Source organism: Hyperoodon ampullatus, assembly GCF_949752795.1.
Source record: "Hyperoodon ampullatus genome assembly, chromosome: 6".
Taxonomy (NCBI): domain Eukaryota; kingdom Metazoa; phylum Chordata; class Mammalia; order Artiodactyla; family Ziphiidae; genus Hyperoodon; species Hyperoodon ampullatus.
The window spans coordinates 20,211,207-20,227,971 of record NC_136919.1 but is presented as its reverse complement, the minus strand read 5'-3'; the positions used below and the strand labels follow the sequence as shown (position 1 = coordinate 20,227,971).

At 51.5% G+C, this 16,765-nt stretch overlaps 1 protein-coding gene across 1 annotated transcript in view; it reads left to right on the top strand.

The window, feature by feature from the left end:
• The window catches only part of ZNF618 (zinc finger protein 618), a gene marked incomplete at its 5' end in the record, with an annotated part of 182,300 nt that overhangs the window by 108,786 nt on the left and 56,749 nt on the right, over positions 1-16,765 (top strand). The window contains 1 exon segment of the mRNA XM_079705913.1: positions 9,911-10,170. Within this exon segment, the coding sequence (XP_079562039.1) occupies positions 9,911-10,170 (260 nt within the window).

The following is a 16,765-nucleotide window of genomic DNA, read 5'->3' as shown; positions in this document are numbered from 1 at the left end:
TGACCTGGGCCAACCTTCCATGTGCCATGGCACCCTTGAAAGAAGCTCCCAGCTTTCCCCAGAGGGCCCTACCTGCTACATGTCAGAGTTTGTGACTTGACAGCATTGCTCAAGACTCCTGCTTTTCTCTATTTTAGGTTTAAATTAACCAGGGAATTAACTCTTAATATTTAAGTCTTCATGCTGACTTTCTGAGCTGAGGTATTACCCAGCGTTGTGGCTGACTGACACCACACACTGAAGAAAATTAAGTGCCTAAGAATTAACTCAAACTAATGATATATTTATGCATTGTAGGTTATTTTGAACTTCTAGACTGTTAAGAGTTGTTTAATAGGTTATTAGTTTTAATCTATTAATCTCATCTTTTCTACTTGACTATTTATTAAAATATATCAGTGCTACATGCCAGAAGTAGATCATTCTGAGGGTTATTAAGGCATGGGTGATGGCGTGAAGATTTGAATCATAGGTGGAATCGTAAATACAGCTGCCTTGTTACTGGGGTTTGTGGAAACTGGGGTTTTGCTGTACTTTTTCTCTTTTGGCCCTTCCAGGCTAGTGGTAAAGCTGCAACCTTTGTCCCATTATGATTTCTGTCCTTGTGGCTAAAAACAGGACTCTTTACATCCAAAGGACAGGTGTGAGCACAGCAGCCTTTCTAGGGCACATCAAGGAGAGTTGAATGTCAGCACTGAACACAGAGCCCAAACACTTTTCTCTGTGGCAGAGATGGAGCCCTCCATTCCTTTGTTTTCTTGCATTTCTGTGTTCCTGTTTTTAGCATCTAGCATGTGCCTGTTCGGTCAAGATACTAAGGATACGGTAGGAGACAAGGCAATACACGTGTTCCCCATCTCTTGGAGCTTCCTGTCATTTAGTCATTTATTTGTTCATTCATTCAACAAGTGTTTTTATTATTTTCTCTTCTCTTGAGAAAAAAACAGAAATCATCCAAATTATTAAAAAAGCCCAGGGGGGCTTCCCTGGTGGTGACGCAGTGGTTGAGAGTCCGCCTGCCGATGCAGGGGACGCGGGTTCATGCCCCGGTCCGGGAAGATCCCACATGCCGCGGAGCTGGGCCCATGAGCCATGGCCGCTGAGCCTGCGCATCCGGAGCCTGTGCTCCGCAACAGGAGAGGTCACAACAGTGAGAGTCCCGCGTATCGCAAAAAAAAAAAAAAAAAGCCCAGGGGTTGGAGTCAGACAGACCTGGTTGAATCCTGCTTCTGTCACTAGAAAGCTGTGTGACCATGAGCAAGTCACTGTTTCCCCAATCCTCAGTTTTCTTATCTGTAGAGCAAAACTACCTGCTGTGTAAGGCATTGTGAAGAGCAGGGAGACAGTGCATGCATATGGCCTGAAGCAGCACTGTGGCTGGCCCGTCCTAGCCACTTGGTATGTCACAGCTGCCCTGTCCTCACTCACCCTGTTGTTGGCATCATTGCCACCGGCATCTCTTCCACCCTGCCTGCTGGCATTTTTGCACCTGCCGTTTTCGGTTTGTATCATTCAGCAGACATTAGCTGACATCAGCCAGGGGCTAGGCACAGGGATACACAAAGCAGTGGAGTAGAGCCCTTACCTCTGAAGGTCTCCCAGGACCACATGGAATTGGCAGGCAGATTCGGATCTGGGACCTGTTAGAAGCAGAGGGGGCATTCCCAGAGCCACTGGTGGAGGCTGCAGGCTCCCTGGCAGTTGTCACCCTGAGACAGGGTGTCAGCACCCCATGCCTGCCTGAGGGCCCGAATCTGCTAATGGAAGATATAACGGTGACCCTGCATCTTCAAGAGTTGAGGTCATTATGTAATATCAGATCATCACCTTGTCCGCCTTGAACTTACATGTTATATGTCACTAGTATCTCAGTGAAGCTGGAGGAGAAGAGTTGGTGTTAGAACATTACCAAGGCTGCTGTATTTTGGCAGTTTAGAAAGTAGGAAGAGTGTGTTACATTTAAGAAAATTTCCATTGGAAAGGGTGGGGAGAAGACTGTGACACTTCAGGAATAAGCTTCATCAGCCCATGTTGTACCGAGGGCCAGATGGGTGGGACATTGCTGCCTTCAGTCCTGGCTACCAGCTGAAGCAGTTCAACCACTGACAGTTCTTTTGGGAGGTGGGTAGAGAGAGACGCCTCGAGGGCCACAATGGCATTGACCTTTGCAGGGCTCATTCTTGGCCCCTTCAGTGAACAGGTGCTTATTGATCACCTCCCCAATGCCAGGCGCTGCCGTAGGTGCTGGCATGGGACAGTGAACCGAGGAGACAAAGTCCCCGTCCTCTTGTAGCTGTCATTCTACTTGGGGAGACAGCGAAGAGGATGAGGAGTAACAAGCATGTTACATGAATGGAGGGTAAATGCTGAGCAGAAGGCGTGGAGCTGGGAAGGGATGTGGAGTGTTGAAGCTGGGGTGCAGCGGAGACGGCTGACGTTTTTGGATCAGGTGGCCACGGATCTCTCTGCCAGCACTGGGATGTTTGAGTAGAGACCTGGGGGAGTGGAGAACTCACTGTGGGGACATCTGGGGAGGAGGGCAGAGCATTTCAGGCCTGAGGCAGGAGTTTGTCCTCGTGCTCAGGGGACAGTGAGCAGGCTGGTGGGGCCAGCGAGGAGGGCACGAGAGGGGCGGTGTGAGCAGATGCGGTCTGCGGGCGCGTGGGGCATGTCACAGAGAGCCCTGCGGGCCGGGGCGAGGACTCTGGCTGCTGCACTGAGTGAGACACGGAACACTAAATGAGTGCTGGGCTGAGGAGTGACACGAGCTGGCCTAGCTGAATAGGATGGCTCTGGCTGCTGTGTTGAACGTCAGTTTTGGGGTGTTGGGCCAGGATAGGACCAGGGAGACGGGCTGTGAGAATACTACAGCAAGACAGGAGAGAGCGGAAGGCGGCGTGGACGAGAGTGGTGGCCGTGGGGTGGTAAGGAGTGGTCAGGTTCTGGGCATATTTTGAAGCTGGGGTTGATAGGATTTGCTGATATATTGCTTCGGAGACAGTGAGAGGGAAGAGACAAGGAGGATACCCAGAGTCTGGGTCTGAGGAGCTGGAGGGACAGAATTATACTAACCGAAGTGGAGAAGACTGCCGCTATCTCATGACAGTGTCTTAGGCTGCGGGGTTTAGCGGGAAGAGCACTGGGATAGGAGTCAGAAGAATTGTTTTCCTGACTTGGGGGAAGGGGCGTAGCCGCAGCTCAGTTTGGACCTGTAAATATGGGTGCGTGTTAGGCGTCCAGGTGGAAGTATCCAGAGGGTAGTTGTCATGCAGGTCTGGAGCTCGGGGTGGGGGGGGAGGTCCAGGTTGGAGATATGATTTGGGATTTATCATCACATAGTTAATATTTAAAGGCATGAATCTAGGGGAGATCATGTAGGAAGTGAGTATGGATAAAAATAGAAGAGGCTCAGGCTTCCCTGGTGGCACAGTGGTTGAGAGTCCACCTGCCGATGCAGGGGACATGGGTTCGTGCCCCGGTCCGGGAAGATCCCACATGCCGCGGAGCGGCTGGGCCCGTGAGCCATGGCCACTGAGCCTGCACGTCCAGAGCCTGTGCTCCGCAGCGGGAGAGGCCACAGCAGTGAGAGGCCCGTGTACTGCAAAAAAATAAAAAATAAAAAATAAATAAACAAATAAACAAATAAATAAACGATTAATTAATTAATAGAAGAGGCTCTAGAACTGATCCTTGGGGCAGGTTGACATATAAGGGTTGGGTTTGGAAGGTGGCAGGCCCACCGGGCAGGCCCAGAGCTTAGTGAGGAAAGGGTTGGAGGAGGAGAGAAGGGAGCTCGTTCGAGGCTGCTGACAGAGGACGAACTCAGTGAGGACCCGGCAGGGACTGTTGGATCTAGGAGAATGGAGGTCCCAGTAGGCCTTGGAAAGAACGGCTCTGGTGGAACGGGGGAGGCACAAACCTCATTGGACCTAGAAAGCATTGCCAAGGAGGAGCCTGCCAGCATCTACGAATGCTAATCATTTGTACTCAGATCATCGGTAGGTGGGCAGCTGGGTAGAGCTGGAGGCCTAGGTCAGTGGTCAGCCTCTGCAGCAGGGTAAACACGGCCCCTGAAATCATGGCTGGATATGTGTTCATTCATTTAACACCCCATGTATCCATGCATTCATGAAGAGTGTATTTAAGCTCACCTTGAGGGCAGTTAACCCTCATTCGTAATGCTTGGAGTCTTTTTTTTTTTGCGGTATGCGGGCCTCTCACTGTTGTGGCCTCTCCCGTTGCGGAGCACAGGCTCCGGACATGCAGGCTCAGCGGCCATGGCCCACGGGCCCAGCCGCTCCACGGCATGTGGGATCTTCCCGGACCGGGGCACGAACCCATGTCCCCTGCATCGGCAGGCGGACTCTCAACCACTGCTCCACCAGGGAAGCTCTGCTTGGAGTCTTTTAACGATGTTTTATTCTAGAGGGAGTTAACCAAGTCATTGCTTACACACTGTGATTGGAGATTTCCCCCCCGACCTTAACATTGTTTCAAGTGGCTAAAGTACTAGAGTAAAGAAGCAGTGGCCTTTGGAGGAGGTGGAGTGGCCCTCAGGCTGAGTCTTAGAGCACAGACAGATACCCTGCTCTCCATCCTGTGCGAGGAGGCATGCACACTTTCGGGGTAGAGGTCTGGCCTCCACCAGAGCCTTCGACATCTCAGACTTTAGCTTACTTGTCGTCAGATGGGAAAACCGAGTCAAGCAGGGGTGGGACCGAAGTCCAGTGTGCTGAGGACGTCTCATTACTACTGTGACTTGGTAGAACTTGAAGCATTAGCATTTTTGGTGGGATGATGTAGAAACTGTATTCAGAGAGAACGTTGTCTGACTCCCGGGCACCGGGCATCACTGGGACTCTTCCTTCAACATGGCCAGAAATGGAATTTGTCTTTGAGCCCCCAGTCCACTGAGAAGTTGTTTGGTTGTGTTGTCTTGGGCTGCAGGGCTCAGTGGGAACGGCCCCAGGATAGGAGTCACAAGAGTTGTTCAGACAAGCTTGTGGCTGGAAGTCTTGCGCCCTTGGGCATGCCGTTCATTCACCGTGTTGACTGAGTTCATACCGTGCCACAGGGCCCAGGCTAGGGCTGGATGTGGATGGGGACGGAACAGACACAGGCCCTGTCCTCTGTTGTGGTTCCCCGTCTGGCCATAGGGTGTTTGTGAGCGCCAGATGTGACGGGGTGAGTATAAGCACCGAACCATCTGGTAAGACCCAGAGGAAGAGATTTGTTTCTGAAACTTCCCCCAGGCAGGCTCTGCGGGCACATTGGACTGGCCATATCAGATTCAGTCCCAGGGATGAGTAAGAACGAAGCAAAAGAAAACTTTGGGCGGGGGTGGAGGTCAGTGGTTTGCAAAGTTAACTGCTTCGGAGGTATTTCTTCCAATTTAGTCACACCTAGTGTATTAGTTTCCTGTGGCTGGTGTAACAAATTACCACAAACTAGGTAGCTTAAAACAAAAGAAATTTGATCTCACAGTTTTGGAGGCCAGAAGTCTGAAATCAAGGTCTTGGGCCAGGCTCACACGCCGTCCGGAGGCTCTGGGGAGATCTGCTCTTTGCCTCTTGAGCTTTGGGTGGCTGCAGCATTCCTTGGCTTGTAGAGCCGCATGGCTCCAGTCTGTGGTCATGCTGCCTCCTCTTCTCTGTATTGTCTGTAAATCTCCCACATGTCTCTTATGAGGACACTTGTCATTGCATATAGAGCCCACCCAGATAATCTAGAATGATCTCATCTCAAGATCCTTAAATGAATTACATCTACAAAGAGCCTCTTTTCAAATGAGTTTGCGTTCACAGGTTCTGGGGATTAGGTCGTAGGCCTGTCTTTCAGGGGAGCGGCCATTTACCACCCACTAAAAGTAAAGCTGTAGGTATCAAAGACGGAGAAAGTAGCGGTTCTTGGAGGTCTAGTCACCACCACCCTGTTATTCAGGCCTCATGGGTGCTTCTGGGCCTTTGCTCTGGAACCCCTAGGCCTTTAAGGAAAACACTTTGAGAACCACTGCCTTAGTGAAAGGCCGGGGCTGTTAGGGAATTCCTTGGGCAGGAACCCACTTGGTCTGGCTTCTCTCCTGGCATTCTGGGATGAGCAGTAACCAGTGACCACAGACATCATGTGCTCACTGAGAAATATCCTTTTAGTGCCTGACATTGGATTTTATGTTGAAGCATGACTCGGGTTAAATATAAAATTCATAGCATATCTTGAGCAACTATTTTGTAGTTATCTATATATAAATCTATTTTACAGTGACACAAATAGAATAGATTATGGAGTGTCAGCATGTAGATAGATTCCAAGTGCTTTTTCACTAATATACCTAATGATTCGTGCTGAGAATATCCATGGGCTCCACTGTACATTTAAATGGATATAATTAAAATAATGAGCTCTATTTTAAAAAATGATACACGAAAAAATATTTTTTTAAAGAAGTTAGAAGGAGCTGCACCACTAATTCACAGTGATATAAGTACTTCTGCAATTCCATTGTTATTAGGTTGCCTAATTAAATGTAAAGCATCCGAGAAAAGCAACATTTGGGCTTGTAAATCTAAAGTGTGAAGCTGGGGGAAGAGAAGTCCCCCATGTTCTCAGTGCAGCGAGGGCTCAGGCGTGTCACCTGTAAGAGAGTGGATGGTTGTGTGCGGTTGTGTGCAGTTGTGCTTGTGGGCAAGAGGGTGTGTGAGTCACCTGTGTGCGAGTCACCTGTGTGAGAGTCACCTGTGTGCGAGTCACCTGTGTGAGAGTCACCTGTGTGAGAGTCACCTGTGCAAGGCAGACGGGGCATTCAGAGACAGGGTCTAACGCCATCTCGAGCAAGCAGGGAAGGCTTCCCAGAGACAGGGATGTCATCGTGGACCCGTGTCATCATAATGGCAGCTGCCATCCAAGGAGATCCACTCTGTACAGCTCTCTGGCTCCCCTCCCGCCCCGCGCTGGCAAGGATCACAGTCCCCCTTTAGCAGACAAGGAAACAGACTCAGAGAGGGGAATCTCTGGCCAGAGGTTGCGGGGTTTGTGGACACCCAACGTGTCAGACTCCAACAGCTCCTCCCTCCCACCAGGATGGCAGATGCTAATGAGGTCCTTGAGGGCAGGAAGGGACACTAGGTCCGTTAAGACAGGATGGTCAAGCACTCACAGGCCCCGGGGGGTGGGCGTTCTGGGCAGGGAGCTGTTCTATGTCCTTCCCATCCTGTGACATCAGCTGTGGGGAACACTGACAGGGTTGACACCTCAGCTATGGTGGGCCTCTCTGCGGGCCCTGGGAAGCCCATCTGCCCTGAACTTGGGGCTTAGCCCCTTGTGCAGCCGGGGTCAGGACCAGCCAGGGCCAAGCCAGGGAGAGTCCTCAGCTGCCTGCCTGTCCAGCGGCCCCTAGGACCCGTGGGCTGTGTTCTTGCCAGGCTGGTATGGAGGGTCGGACAGGGTCCCTGAGTCCTATCTCTGTGCTCAGCGAGCCTCAGGGTGGGCAGGACTGGCCAGTTGTAGCACCCACGTGGTCTCAGCTAGGGAATAGGGATTTCAGCAACTGCTATCACCAGTTTCCCTCAGCACTAGCATCTCCACTCTAGGAGTCACTCTAGACAGTGTCCTGGTTGTACATTTTTGCAGTTGGTCCTCACGAGGCCCTTTGAGTTAGTGTGGGGCTCCCTGCCTCACTGGTGCGGAAACAGGCTCAGAGAGGGTCAGGGCCCACTCAGGGTTCCAAGCTGGCATGACAGTGCTGCGCTTTATTTATTTATTTTAAAAAATGTTTTTGTGTGTGTGGTATGCGGGCCTCTCACTGTTGCGGTGCACAGGCTCCGGACGTGCAGGCTCAGCAGCCATGGCCCACGGGTCCAGCAGCTCCATGGCATGTGGGATCTTCCCAGACCGGGGCACGAACCCATGTCCCCTGCATCGGCAGGTGGACTCTCAATCACTGCGCCACCAGGGAAGCCCCAGTGCTGCGCTTTAAACCCCACTGATTTACTTCCACAGCCCCTGCACTAAAATCTACGCACGTAAGACTCTTCCCCTGCGTTCCCTCGTTCTCTGAACACTTCTTTCCCCTGCCCCCCATATAGACGATAGGTACCCCAGAACATCTCCACTGGGGCCACCGTTCTAGGTCCCTTGCAGACATTGCCTTGTGTCTGCATCACAGTGCTGTGGGGTAAGTGCCGTGTTTATCCCCATCGTATGGGTGTGAAGACTGAGGCTCGGGGGTGAGGTCACTTCTGCAGGAACCCACAACTTGAGAGAGTGGCAGTTCTGAGATTTGGCTCTGGGATGATCCAAATTCACAAGCCAGTGCTCCTTCCATCTCAGTTCCTCGCATCTCCTTCCCGCCGGGCCATCAGGCAGCCTCTGCTCTCTCTTCGTGGTTTGCAGACAGCCCCCTCTCTGTGTCCTCACATGGTAGAGAAATAGCGGGAAAGAGATCTCTCTCCTTCTAAGGCCACAGTCCTATCAGATAAGGGCCCTACTGTTCTGATCGTGTTTAATCTTAATCACGTCCTGAAGGCCCTATCTCCAGATACAGTCACGTTGAGTATTAGGACTTCACGTGAAGCGGGGGTGGGGAGACACAGTGCAGTCATAGGACCACCCCAGTGACCTTTCCCTGCCCCCTCGTCATCAGCTGCAGCCTTCCTTCTCTCTCTCTGCTCAATTCCCCAACCTGGGAGAAAGTTGAGAGCTGGGCGGGACAGTGGGCATGATAAAACCCATATTCTTGTGGTAGATGGAGCTGGAAGCCCAGAGAGGAGAAGGGTCTTGTCCAGAGTCACAGAGCAAGCCCACTGCTGATCCAGGAGGAGATCCCGGGTCCTGCCTCCCAGCCCGGGCACCTCCGCTAAGCTCCAGTTGGTATGCTACCTGGCCTTGCCTGAGCATGCCTGAGCCTGGGCCTTGAAGTTCACGGTCCAGCTGCTTCTCTGGAGCACTGGAGAGGGCTGGACATGGCCAGGGCAGCATCCGCAGGCCTGGAACATGACCTGATTCCCCACCTTGTGCATGCCTCAGCTTCCCCACCACTGCCAGGAGGATGAGGGGGCTCTTATAACACAGAGAGTGTCACTGAAAGGAGAACAGTTCAAGAGTGGACGGCTGGGACCTGGCTTCGTGCCTCGGCCTGCCACCAATCTTGTGTCTGGCCCTGGGCAGGTCACAGCCCTGCTCTAGGCCTCAGGGCCCACCCTCGATACTGAGCATATTAACTTGAGGATATTTTCTCCTATTTGAAGAGCCACCTAGAGGCCAGATTGTGGGGGGGCCAAGTGTTGGCTCCGTGGCCTCCCCCTCAGTGAGCCTTTTGGCCTGTGTGTTCCCTACTGTAAAGCAGGGTGAGCTCTGCAGCCCTTCCGCCAAGGAGCAAAGGGAAGGGCACCACGTGCTCTGCATACATCAAGCCACTGAAACCCCTGCTGCTCAAACTGCCATTGAGGACTAGCAGCACCTGCCTCCACTGGGTGCTTGTTAGAAATGCAGAATCTCAGGCCAAGCCCCAGACCTGCTGAACCAAATCTGCATTTTACCAAGATTCTCAGCTGATCTATGGTCACACTGAAGCTTGAGAAGAACTGATTTCAACCAGCCAGAGCTTTTCTTGCAGGTCTCTTGTAACTCCAGTTACAAGAGTTACTGGTCACATTTAGACCCCAGCTTTTCCATCTGCAAAATGGGTACAGTTTGAGCCATCCTAGTCCAGTGATTTTCAAACTGTGTTCCTTGGAGCCCCAGGGTTCCCTGGAGGACCCTCAGGGGCAGCGGTGGGGACCTGTGCTTTAAGGTGAGGGTCACGTGAGAGGTGGGTCCATAGCTAAAAATTTTGCAACCCCCTTGGCTGGGGCGCTCCCAGGTAGGTCTGGGGCAAGTCTGGGGTCCACACTGAGCAGACTGTCTTCTTTCCCAGGGAGCGCTTGAAGCGCAGCCAGAAGAGCACCAAGGTGGAGGGGCCAGAGCCTGTGCCGGCCGAGGCCTCGCTGAGCGCCGAGCAGGGAACGATGACAGAGGTGAAGGTCAAGACGGAGCTGCCCGATGATTACATCCAGGAGGTGATCTGGCAGGGCGAGGCCAAGGAGGAGAAGAAGGGGGTGAGCAAGGATGGGACCGGCGACGTGCCTGCCGAGATCTGCGTGGTGATTGGCGGTGTCCGCAACCAGCAGACCCTGGGTGAGCGCCCGTCCGCAGGGTCGGGCTGGGGCCAGGGTGGGAACGTGGAGCCGGAGTGCTAGGGAGGGAGGCCTGGGTTGCCTGTCCCTCCCCAGCTGCGAGAGCCTTCTGTGGCTGCCCTCAGGGAAGGGCCTCAGCTCCTGACACTTGCCTTTGCCTGCTCAGCTCTGCTCTGAGCTCTTATCTTCCCACCTGACGTGGCAAAACCCTACCTGTCCTTTTAAGACTTTGCTCAAGTCAAATGCCTGGAACTTTCTGCAGGCCCGGCGAATCTCTCACACCATGGGGCTCCCACGCCCCAGATGGGTCCAGCACAGCCTGTATCACTCGGTGTCCTAAATGCCCGTCTGCATTTCTTCCTCCTGGGCTTCCCTGGGGGCCTCTGGGGGCAGCTTTCAGTGTGGGTCCTGCTCAGACCAGTTGTCCAGGCAGGATCAGATGGGTGGCAGTCTGGCACCTTCTCCCGCCTCTTCTGGTCTGGGCCAGGCTCAGAGGAGCTCAGTAGAAACGAGCTTCTTAGAAACCATCTCTCCCTACTACATTACAGCGTGAGGCAGGGGATACCCCTTAGGGGCTGCCTGCACTCCTGCCAGTTTGCAAACGCAAATGCCCACAAACCCCGAAAGATACGTTTATTTAGCATCGTGGAGGTGAGCCAGACGGGCAGGTGGTAGGTGGTAGGGCCTGGGTCCAGCTGGAGAGCCCACGCCTCACATACGGTAACTAGGTGGGGAGATGGGCTCAGCATGGCCAGATCTCTGGACAAAACACATGCCAGAAATGAGAATTTTAATGTAAATTCTTTTGGCTTTAAACGTTGGTGACTAATTTGACTTTTAAAATCTGCCAAACAAAGCATATCTGTGGGTCAGAGTCATTCCATGGGCCGCCAGTTTGCAACCCCAGTCTGTAAAATACAGTCCACATGCCTCAGCCTGGCACGGAGACCTCGCCTAGTCTGTTCCCAGGTCTCTGTTTCCATCTGTGCCCTCCTCCGCATTCCTGTGCTCAGGAGGCCGCCTCGCTCCCCTCTGCCTGTCCCTCCTGGGGCAGCTCTGCCCACCTCCTCCTGACTTCCAGGCTCCCGTCCCATGTGTGGCAGGCGGGGGAGGCTGCCCTGTGTCTGCTTCCCCAAGTTTAGACTCGAGACCTCTTGCCTTTTCTTCCCAGCCGCTGGGGATCAGCCTCAGGTTCCCTTTCCCAGCTGTTCCTAGGCTGGCTGTGGCCACTGTCACTCCACCTGGGTCACTGTGGCGTCCTGCTAACAGCTATGCCTCTGTGTCTTTCTGCCCTCACCTGCCATCTACCCTAGCTGCCAGGGACCTTGACAAAAATGAAACACTGACCATGTCACTCCCCACTGTATCTAAGGTCAAGGCCATAGCATCAAGGTCCTCCATAACCTGAGCCCCATAGCCCCCCTTTCTTATTTCTTTCTTCCCGGTCCTTTCATTCCAGCACAGTTCGCTCTTCTGCAGCATTTCCTACCCTTTGCTCCTGCTGTTCTCTCTCCCTGGAAGGCCTTTGCTGAAATCCAACCCAGTTTGCAAGACTAGCTCCAGTGCTCCCTCCTCCCAGAAGCCTTCCTTGATCTCTTCTGGTCAGAAGTGGTCTGTTTCTGCCCTGCCCTTCAGGGGGCACTTCCCATTATCCACTTGAGATTAGAGGGGCCCTGTCGGCACCTGCCTCTGCTACAAGATGGGCAGCTCCTGGAGATGAGAGCTCCAGGACCTGTCTGATCTGTGTCTGTGCTCCCTACTCCCACCACACAATTCCTAGCAAGGTACTAGTTTCTAGGAAGCCTTGTTGTCATTGGTGCTATAGCTGTCAGAATGAGGCTAGGTTATGCCACAGTAACAAAAGACCCTAAAAAGTAATGAGATCTTGGTAGCTCAGAACCACAAAGGTTCATTTATTTCTTAGTCCCACTACATGTCCATTGTGGGTCACTTGGGGGCTCTGCTCTGTTCTGGACCCAGGCTTAAAGCAGCCATTGTCTGGAATGCCGCCAGCCAAGTGACAGAGGGAAAGACAGCTCTGGAGGGACTCATGTGCCAGCTGCAATCCACAAGTGAGATGTGTTCATTCCCTGCACAGTCATTGGCCAGGTTAGCCAGGTGGCCCCGCCCAACCTCAGAGAGGTGGGGAAATGCCATTTCCCATGTGACAGAAGCGGGGATGAACCAGAAATATCTGCTGAAGAGCATGAGTGACTTAGCCCAGTGTCGAATGAAAGAAGAGTCTTTTCTGGGGCCTGCGTCTGACCTCCCTCCACCAGTGTTCACTCCCCAAGGCCTAGGACTGTGTTAGCCACTCATGGATGTGTTAGTTGACTGAGGAGAGGACCTGCCCTTGCTCACTTTAAGACTCACTGGAGGACTTCCCTGGTGGCGCAGTGGTTGAGAGTCCGCCTGCCGATGCAGGGGACACGGGTTCGCGCCCCGGTCCGGGAAGATCCCACATGCCGCAGAGTGGCTGGGCCCCTGAGCCATGGCCCCTGAGCCTGTGTGTCCGGAGCCTGTGCTCCTCAACGGGAGAGGCCACAACAGTGAGAGGCCCGCGTACCGCAAAAAAAAAAAAAAAAAAAAAAAAAGACTCACTGGACCCAGGAGTTATTTATGCCCTTCCCTGGGAGATGCCCAGTGAAGCGTAGTTGAATCTGAACCTTGAGGCGGGGCCAGCAGTCAGGATTCAGTGGGGAGAGCCTGGAGTGGCCATGCTCTGGAAATGCTGGGAGTCCTCCCTGGGCCAGCTCCCTGCACAGTGAGAGGCCCCAGGGCCTCATGCCAGCCACAGACTCTGGTTTCCAGCTCAGCTGCTACTCAGCAATAGGTTCCTTGGCCTTGCTGTGCCTTAGTGTCCTCTTCTATTAAAGGAGACATGCTCCCTGTCCTGGCCACCTCATAGGTGTGGGAACCGAAGGGGACAGTGTTGTGCAAGGAGAATGAGCTTGGCTCCTCGGGCTGGGAGTGGATCCAGGCTCCCTGACTTAATGGCTGTTGCACCTTGGGCAAACTGCTTGACCTCTCTGTGCCTCAGTTCTCACAGTTGCAAATTCATGGGGTTAGATGAGGATTCAATAGGATAATGTGTATAAAGTGCTCAACATTATACTTAGTAAATAATTCGCTGTTATTAGCAGTAATACTGCCAATTAGCAGTATTGGTAGTATAAAGTACCTCTTCGAGAGGAAAGAGTAGTAATAATTTCTGCTTTTTTCCCAGGTCTGAGGAATAAGCCAGTGTGATGTAGAGAAGAAGCAGGATAGAAAAGAAAGTTGGCACTGGGTGAGGTGTCAGAAGACATGGCTTCTAGTTGGTTCTCGGTTTTCTCCCCTGAGCTTCTTCTAGTACTGCCCCCCTAGAATCCAGGGACGTTGAGGATGTTATGCAATTTCTGAGTAACCTGCTTTTGGAAGACTTCTTTGGAAAAGGTGTAAAAACCACAGTTAGAAGTGGAGCCACCATTTTGGAGCTGGTACCAAAACAGGGCCAGGGCACTCCCTGCTGGTCATGATGGCTCGTCTCACATCCATCAAGGCACACCTTTCTCCTTGAGGGTGTAGTTTCTTCTGCCAAGGGTCAGGCTCAGAGGAATCTGGCTTGGCCTTTTAGTAGCAGGAAAGAAAGGCAATTAAAAAAAAAAAATCAATGTTAGAATTGAACATTTTGAACTCATCTCATCTCAAAGAGGCAAGTAGATATTATCTTATGGGCCACGTCCGAGCAATTGCTGCTGGCTATTAGGAGTTCTGTGTTGAAGATTCTGAAGGGTGGCATGATTGATTATTGATGTCTGTCATGGATGTGGAAGTGGGCAGAGGAGGTCCACATGCTAGATGTGGCACTCAGACCCCCTTATTTTATAGAGGGACAAACAAAGGCCTGGGAAATGGAAGAGATTTGCCACTCCACCTCACAGCATCCGCCTCCCACCTGCTCCTGGAAGTAAAACAAGGAAGGAAAGCATTCCCAGGGATTTGGCCGGGACAGAATGCTGGTTAGAGCCATCCCTTTAAATGAGCTTGTGCCACAGTGTGCTTCTGTGCCCTGGTGGCTGGGCGCTGTGCAGCGAACATGTTCCCAGGGCACTTGGCAGGGGTGCGCAGGGCTGTGGCCGGGCTCTGTTGCTGAATAGAATAGTGTTCCTGTTCGGTCACCCAGTGCTGTGCCATGAGGGAACCTCCTGCTTGCCTTTTCTCTGAGTTCCATCGGCCTGTTCCCACCCCGAAGTCCTCACTGGCCCTTTAACAGCCATCAGACAAACAGCGTTCCTAGTGACACAAACATTATCTGAGGCACTTCCCATGGAGGAGCTTGGGTCTGGACACATGGGTGGCATTTGGCAGCTTCTCAGACTAGTAGAGTCGGGAGGGGCATCAGTGCCCAGGAGGCTGGCTGCCAAGGCTGCAGTCGTTGCTGCTACTTTCCTGCTGCCCAGAAATTCTTTGTGCTGAAAAGGGTATCTCTCAGTCTTGAGAGACTGAGAAAAGGGTATCTCTCTCCTTTTTTAGCAAGAAGAGCAGAGACAATACTGACTGTGACAACTTTGTTGGATAAAGCCAGAAGTGAAAGGCATCCCTAACTGATCACTGCACACTGTCCCAACAGTGTACCTCAGAATCCTTCTCAACACAGTATACTAGGAAGTCACTGCCAGTCAGCTAGAATTGAAAAATCTGAAGTAGAAACCTGCTCATCAACCTTGTCTTAGATGATGAAGACAAGGCGAGCTGGGTTTACACCAAAAAGCAACTAGCCCATGGAGCATCTCCTGGAGGAATGGTGCGGAAGAGATGACGGAGTCTTAAGTATTCACAACTTAGAGCATTTTGGTGGGATGGGACTGGGCAGGCACATTGCAAGTAGCCCCAACCAATACAGGAAAGTCACCAGGAGGTGATTTCAGCTCATAAAAGGGAGGACTCTGTGATGATGGGAAGTGTTTGGTAACTGAATACAGGCCTGTGAGAGAGTGAGTTCCTGTCCTGGAGATGGGTAAGCAGAGGAGGGTCGCGACCAGGTACAGGAGGGAGAGTCAGTCAGCTGGGAGCCTGGATCCTGCAAGGATGTTTCTAAGCAGCAAGCTTTGGGCACCAGGGGTGGTGGTGTTTTCACACACACAGGGCTGCCCAGGAAGGAGGGGCAGGGAAAGAGGAGGTGGGGGCTTGGCCACAGCTCTGGAAGGAGCCACAGAAGAGCAGACAGCCATTCAGATACAGCCACATGGGTTTCGGGCTCTTATAAACCCAGGCAGCGAAGGTGCCAGGTCCCGCTTTGTAGTGCCAGCTGATAGTTTCCTGTTTGAATCCGTGTTGGCAGAGCTCTGGGCCTGAGCCTGCCAGAACCTACACTCAGCTGTTTGCTGCAGCCACTCAGAAAGGAGGGTTCTGGCCTCCCTCTCAGGTGCGTCTTATCCCAGCTGCTGACTCTCCATCTGGTGGTCCAGGGTGGGATGGGGTTCCTGATCAGAGGGTCTCCGTGGGAAAGGGCCCCTGGACTGTAAGCCAAAAGACCTGGTGTCTGCCCCGCTGTGGGGCTCAGGATGTTAAGGCTCCCTTAACCTCTCGGAGCCATACTGTCTTCATTGATCAGTGGGTGTAATAAAGTCTGCCTGTCTTTCCAGTAGGATTGTTGAGGTCAGACTGAAGTAATAGGTATGAAAATGGTTTTGAGGGGGACAAAAAATGCAAAACAGCTACCAGTGGTGTTAGCCAAAGCCTTGGACGTTGACACATCCGGGGTTACCTCTGGAATGATAGGAAGCTGAAAGGCCAATGGCTTCGAACTTCTTTTCTTCAATATCTCCTAAAAGAATTTTGAGAAACTATATTCTCTTTCACATTTTTGACTTGACATCTAACGTTTTCATCCAAAGTTTGAGTAATTACAAAGGATATAATTTCTGACGTGTTGTATTGTTTTTTTAAAATGTGGCATTTTGGAAGTAAAACTGTGAACCACTCTTTTAAGTGTATCCAAGGGAATCCAAACCCCACCGCTTTTGATATCCACCATCATCCTTTTAAAAAACATATGAACAGGCTCATCTTTAACAGTCAGAAGTTTTACATCTTTCCTTTTTCTCCTTGAACTCATATTTACAGCCTGCTTCCCTCACAGGGTTTTATCCTAATGTAATATATTTTTTATGCTTGAGAGTCTTTTATTGATCACTGTTTCACACTCATCTCCCACAAGATGTATGTAAATTGAAATAGAAATTTCTAAAAAATACATTGGAATCATAAAGCTGTACATTTTAAAACGTTTGTTTTTCCTGATGGAGTTGCTGTTAGCATACAATTTGTCAAAAACAAATTTAGATAAATAGCAAACATAAAAGTAAAAAATTATTGAAAATGCACCTCTTAATGAAATGGATGAGCCTTTATTTCTTCTTCAATTGGCTCATGTTTCTGTGAATTAATATTTCTTATTGTTGAGTGAGACAAGATTCAGCATTCGTTTAATTCCTTTTTTTCCATTTTCTTTTCTTTTAAAATATATTTATTTAATTTATTTATTTTTGGCTGCGTTGGGTCTTCATTGCTGCACGCAGGCTTTCTCTAGTTGCAGTGAGCAGGGGCTACTC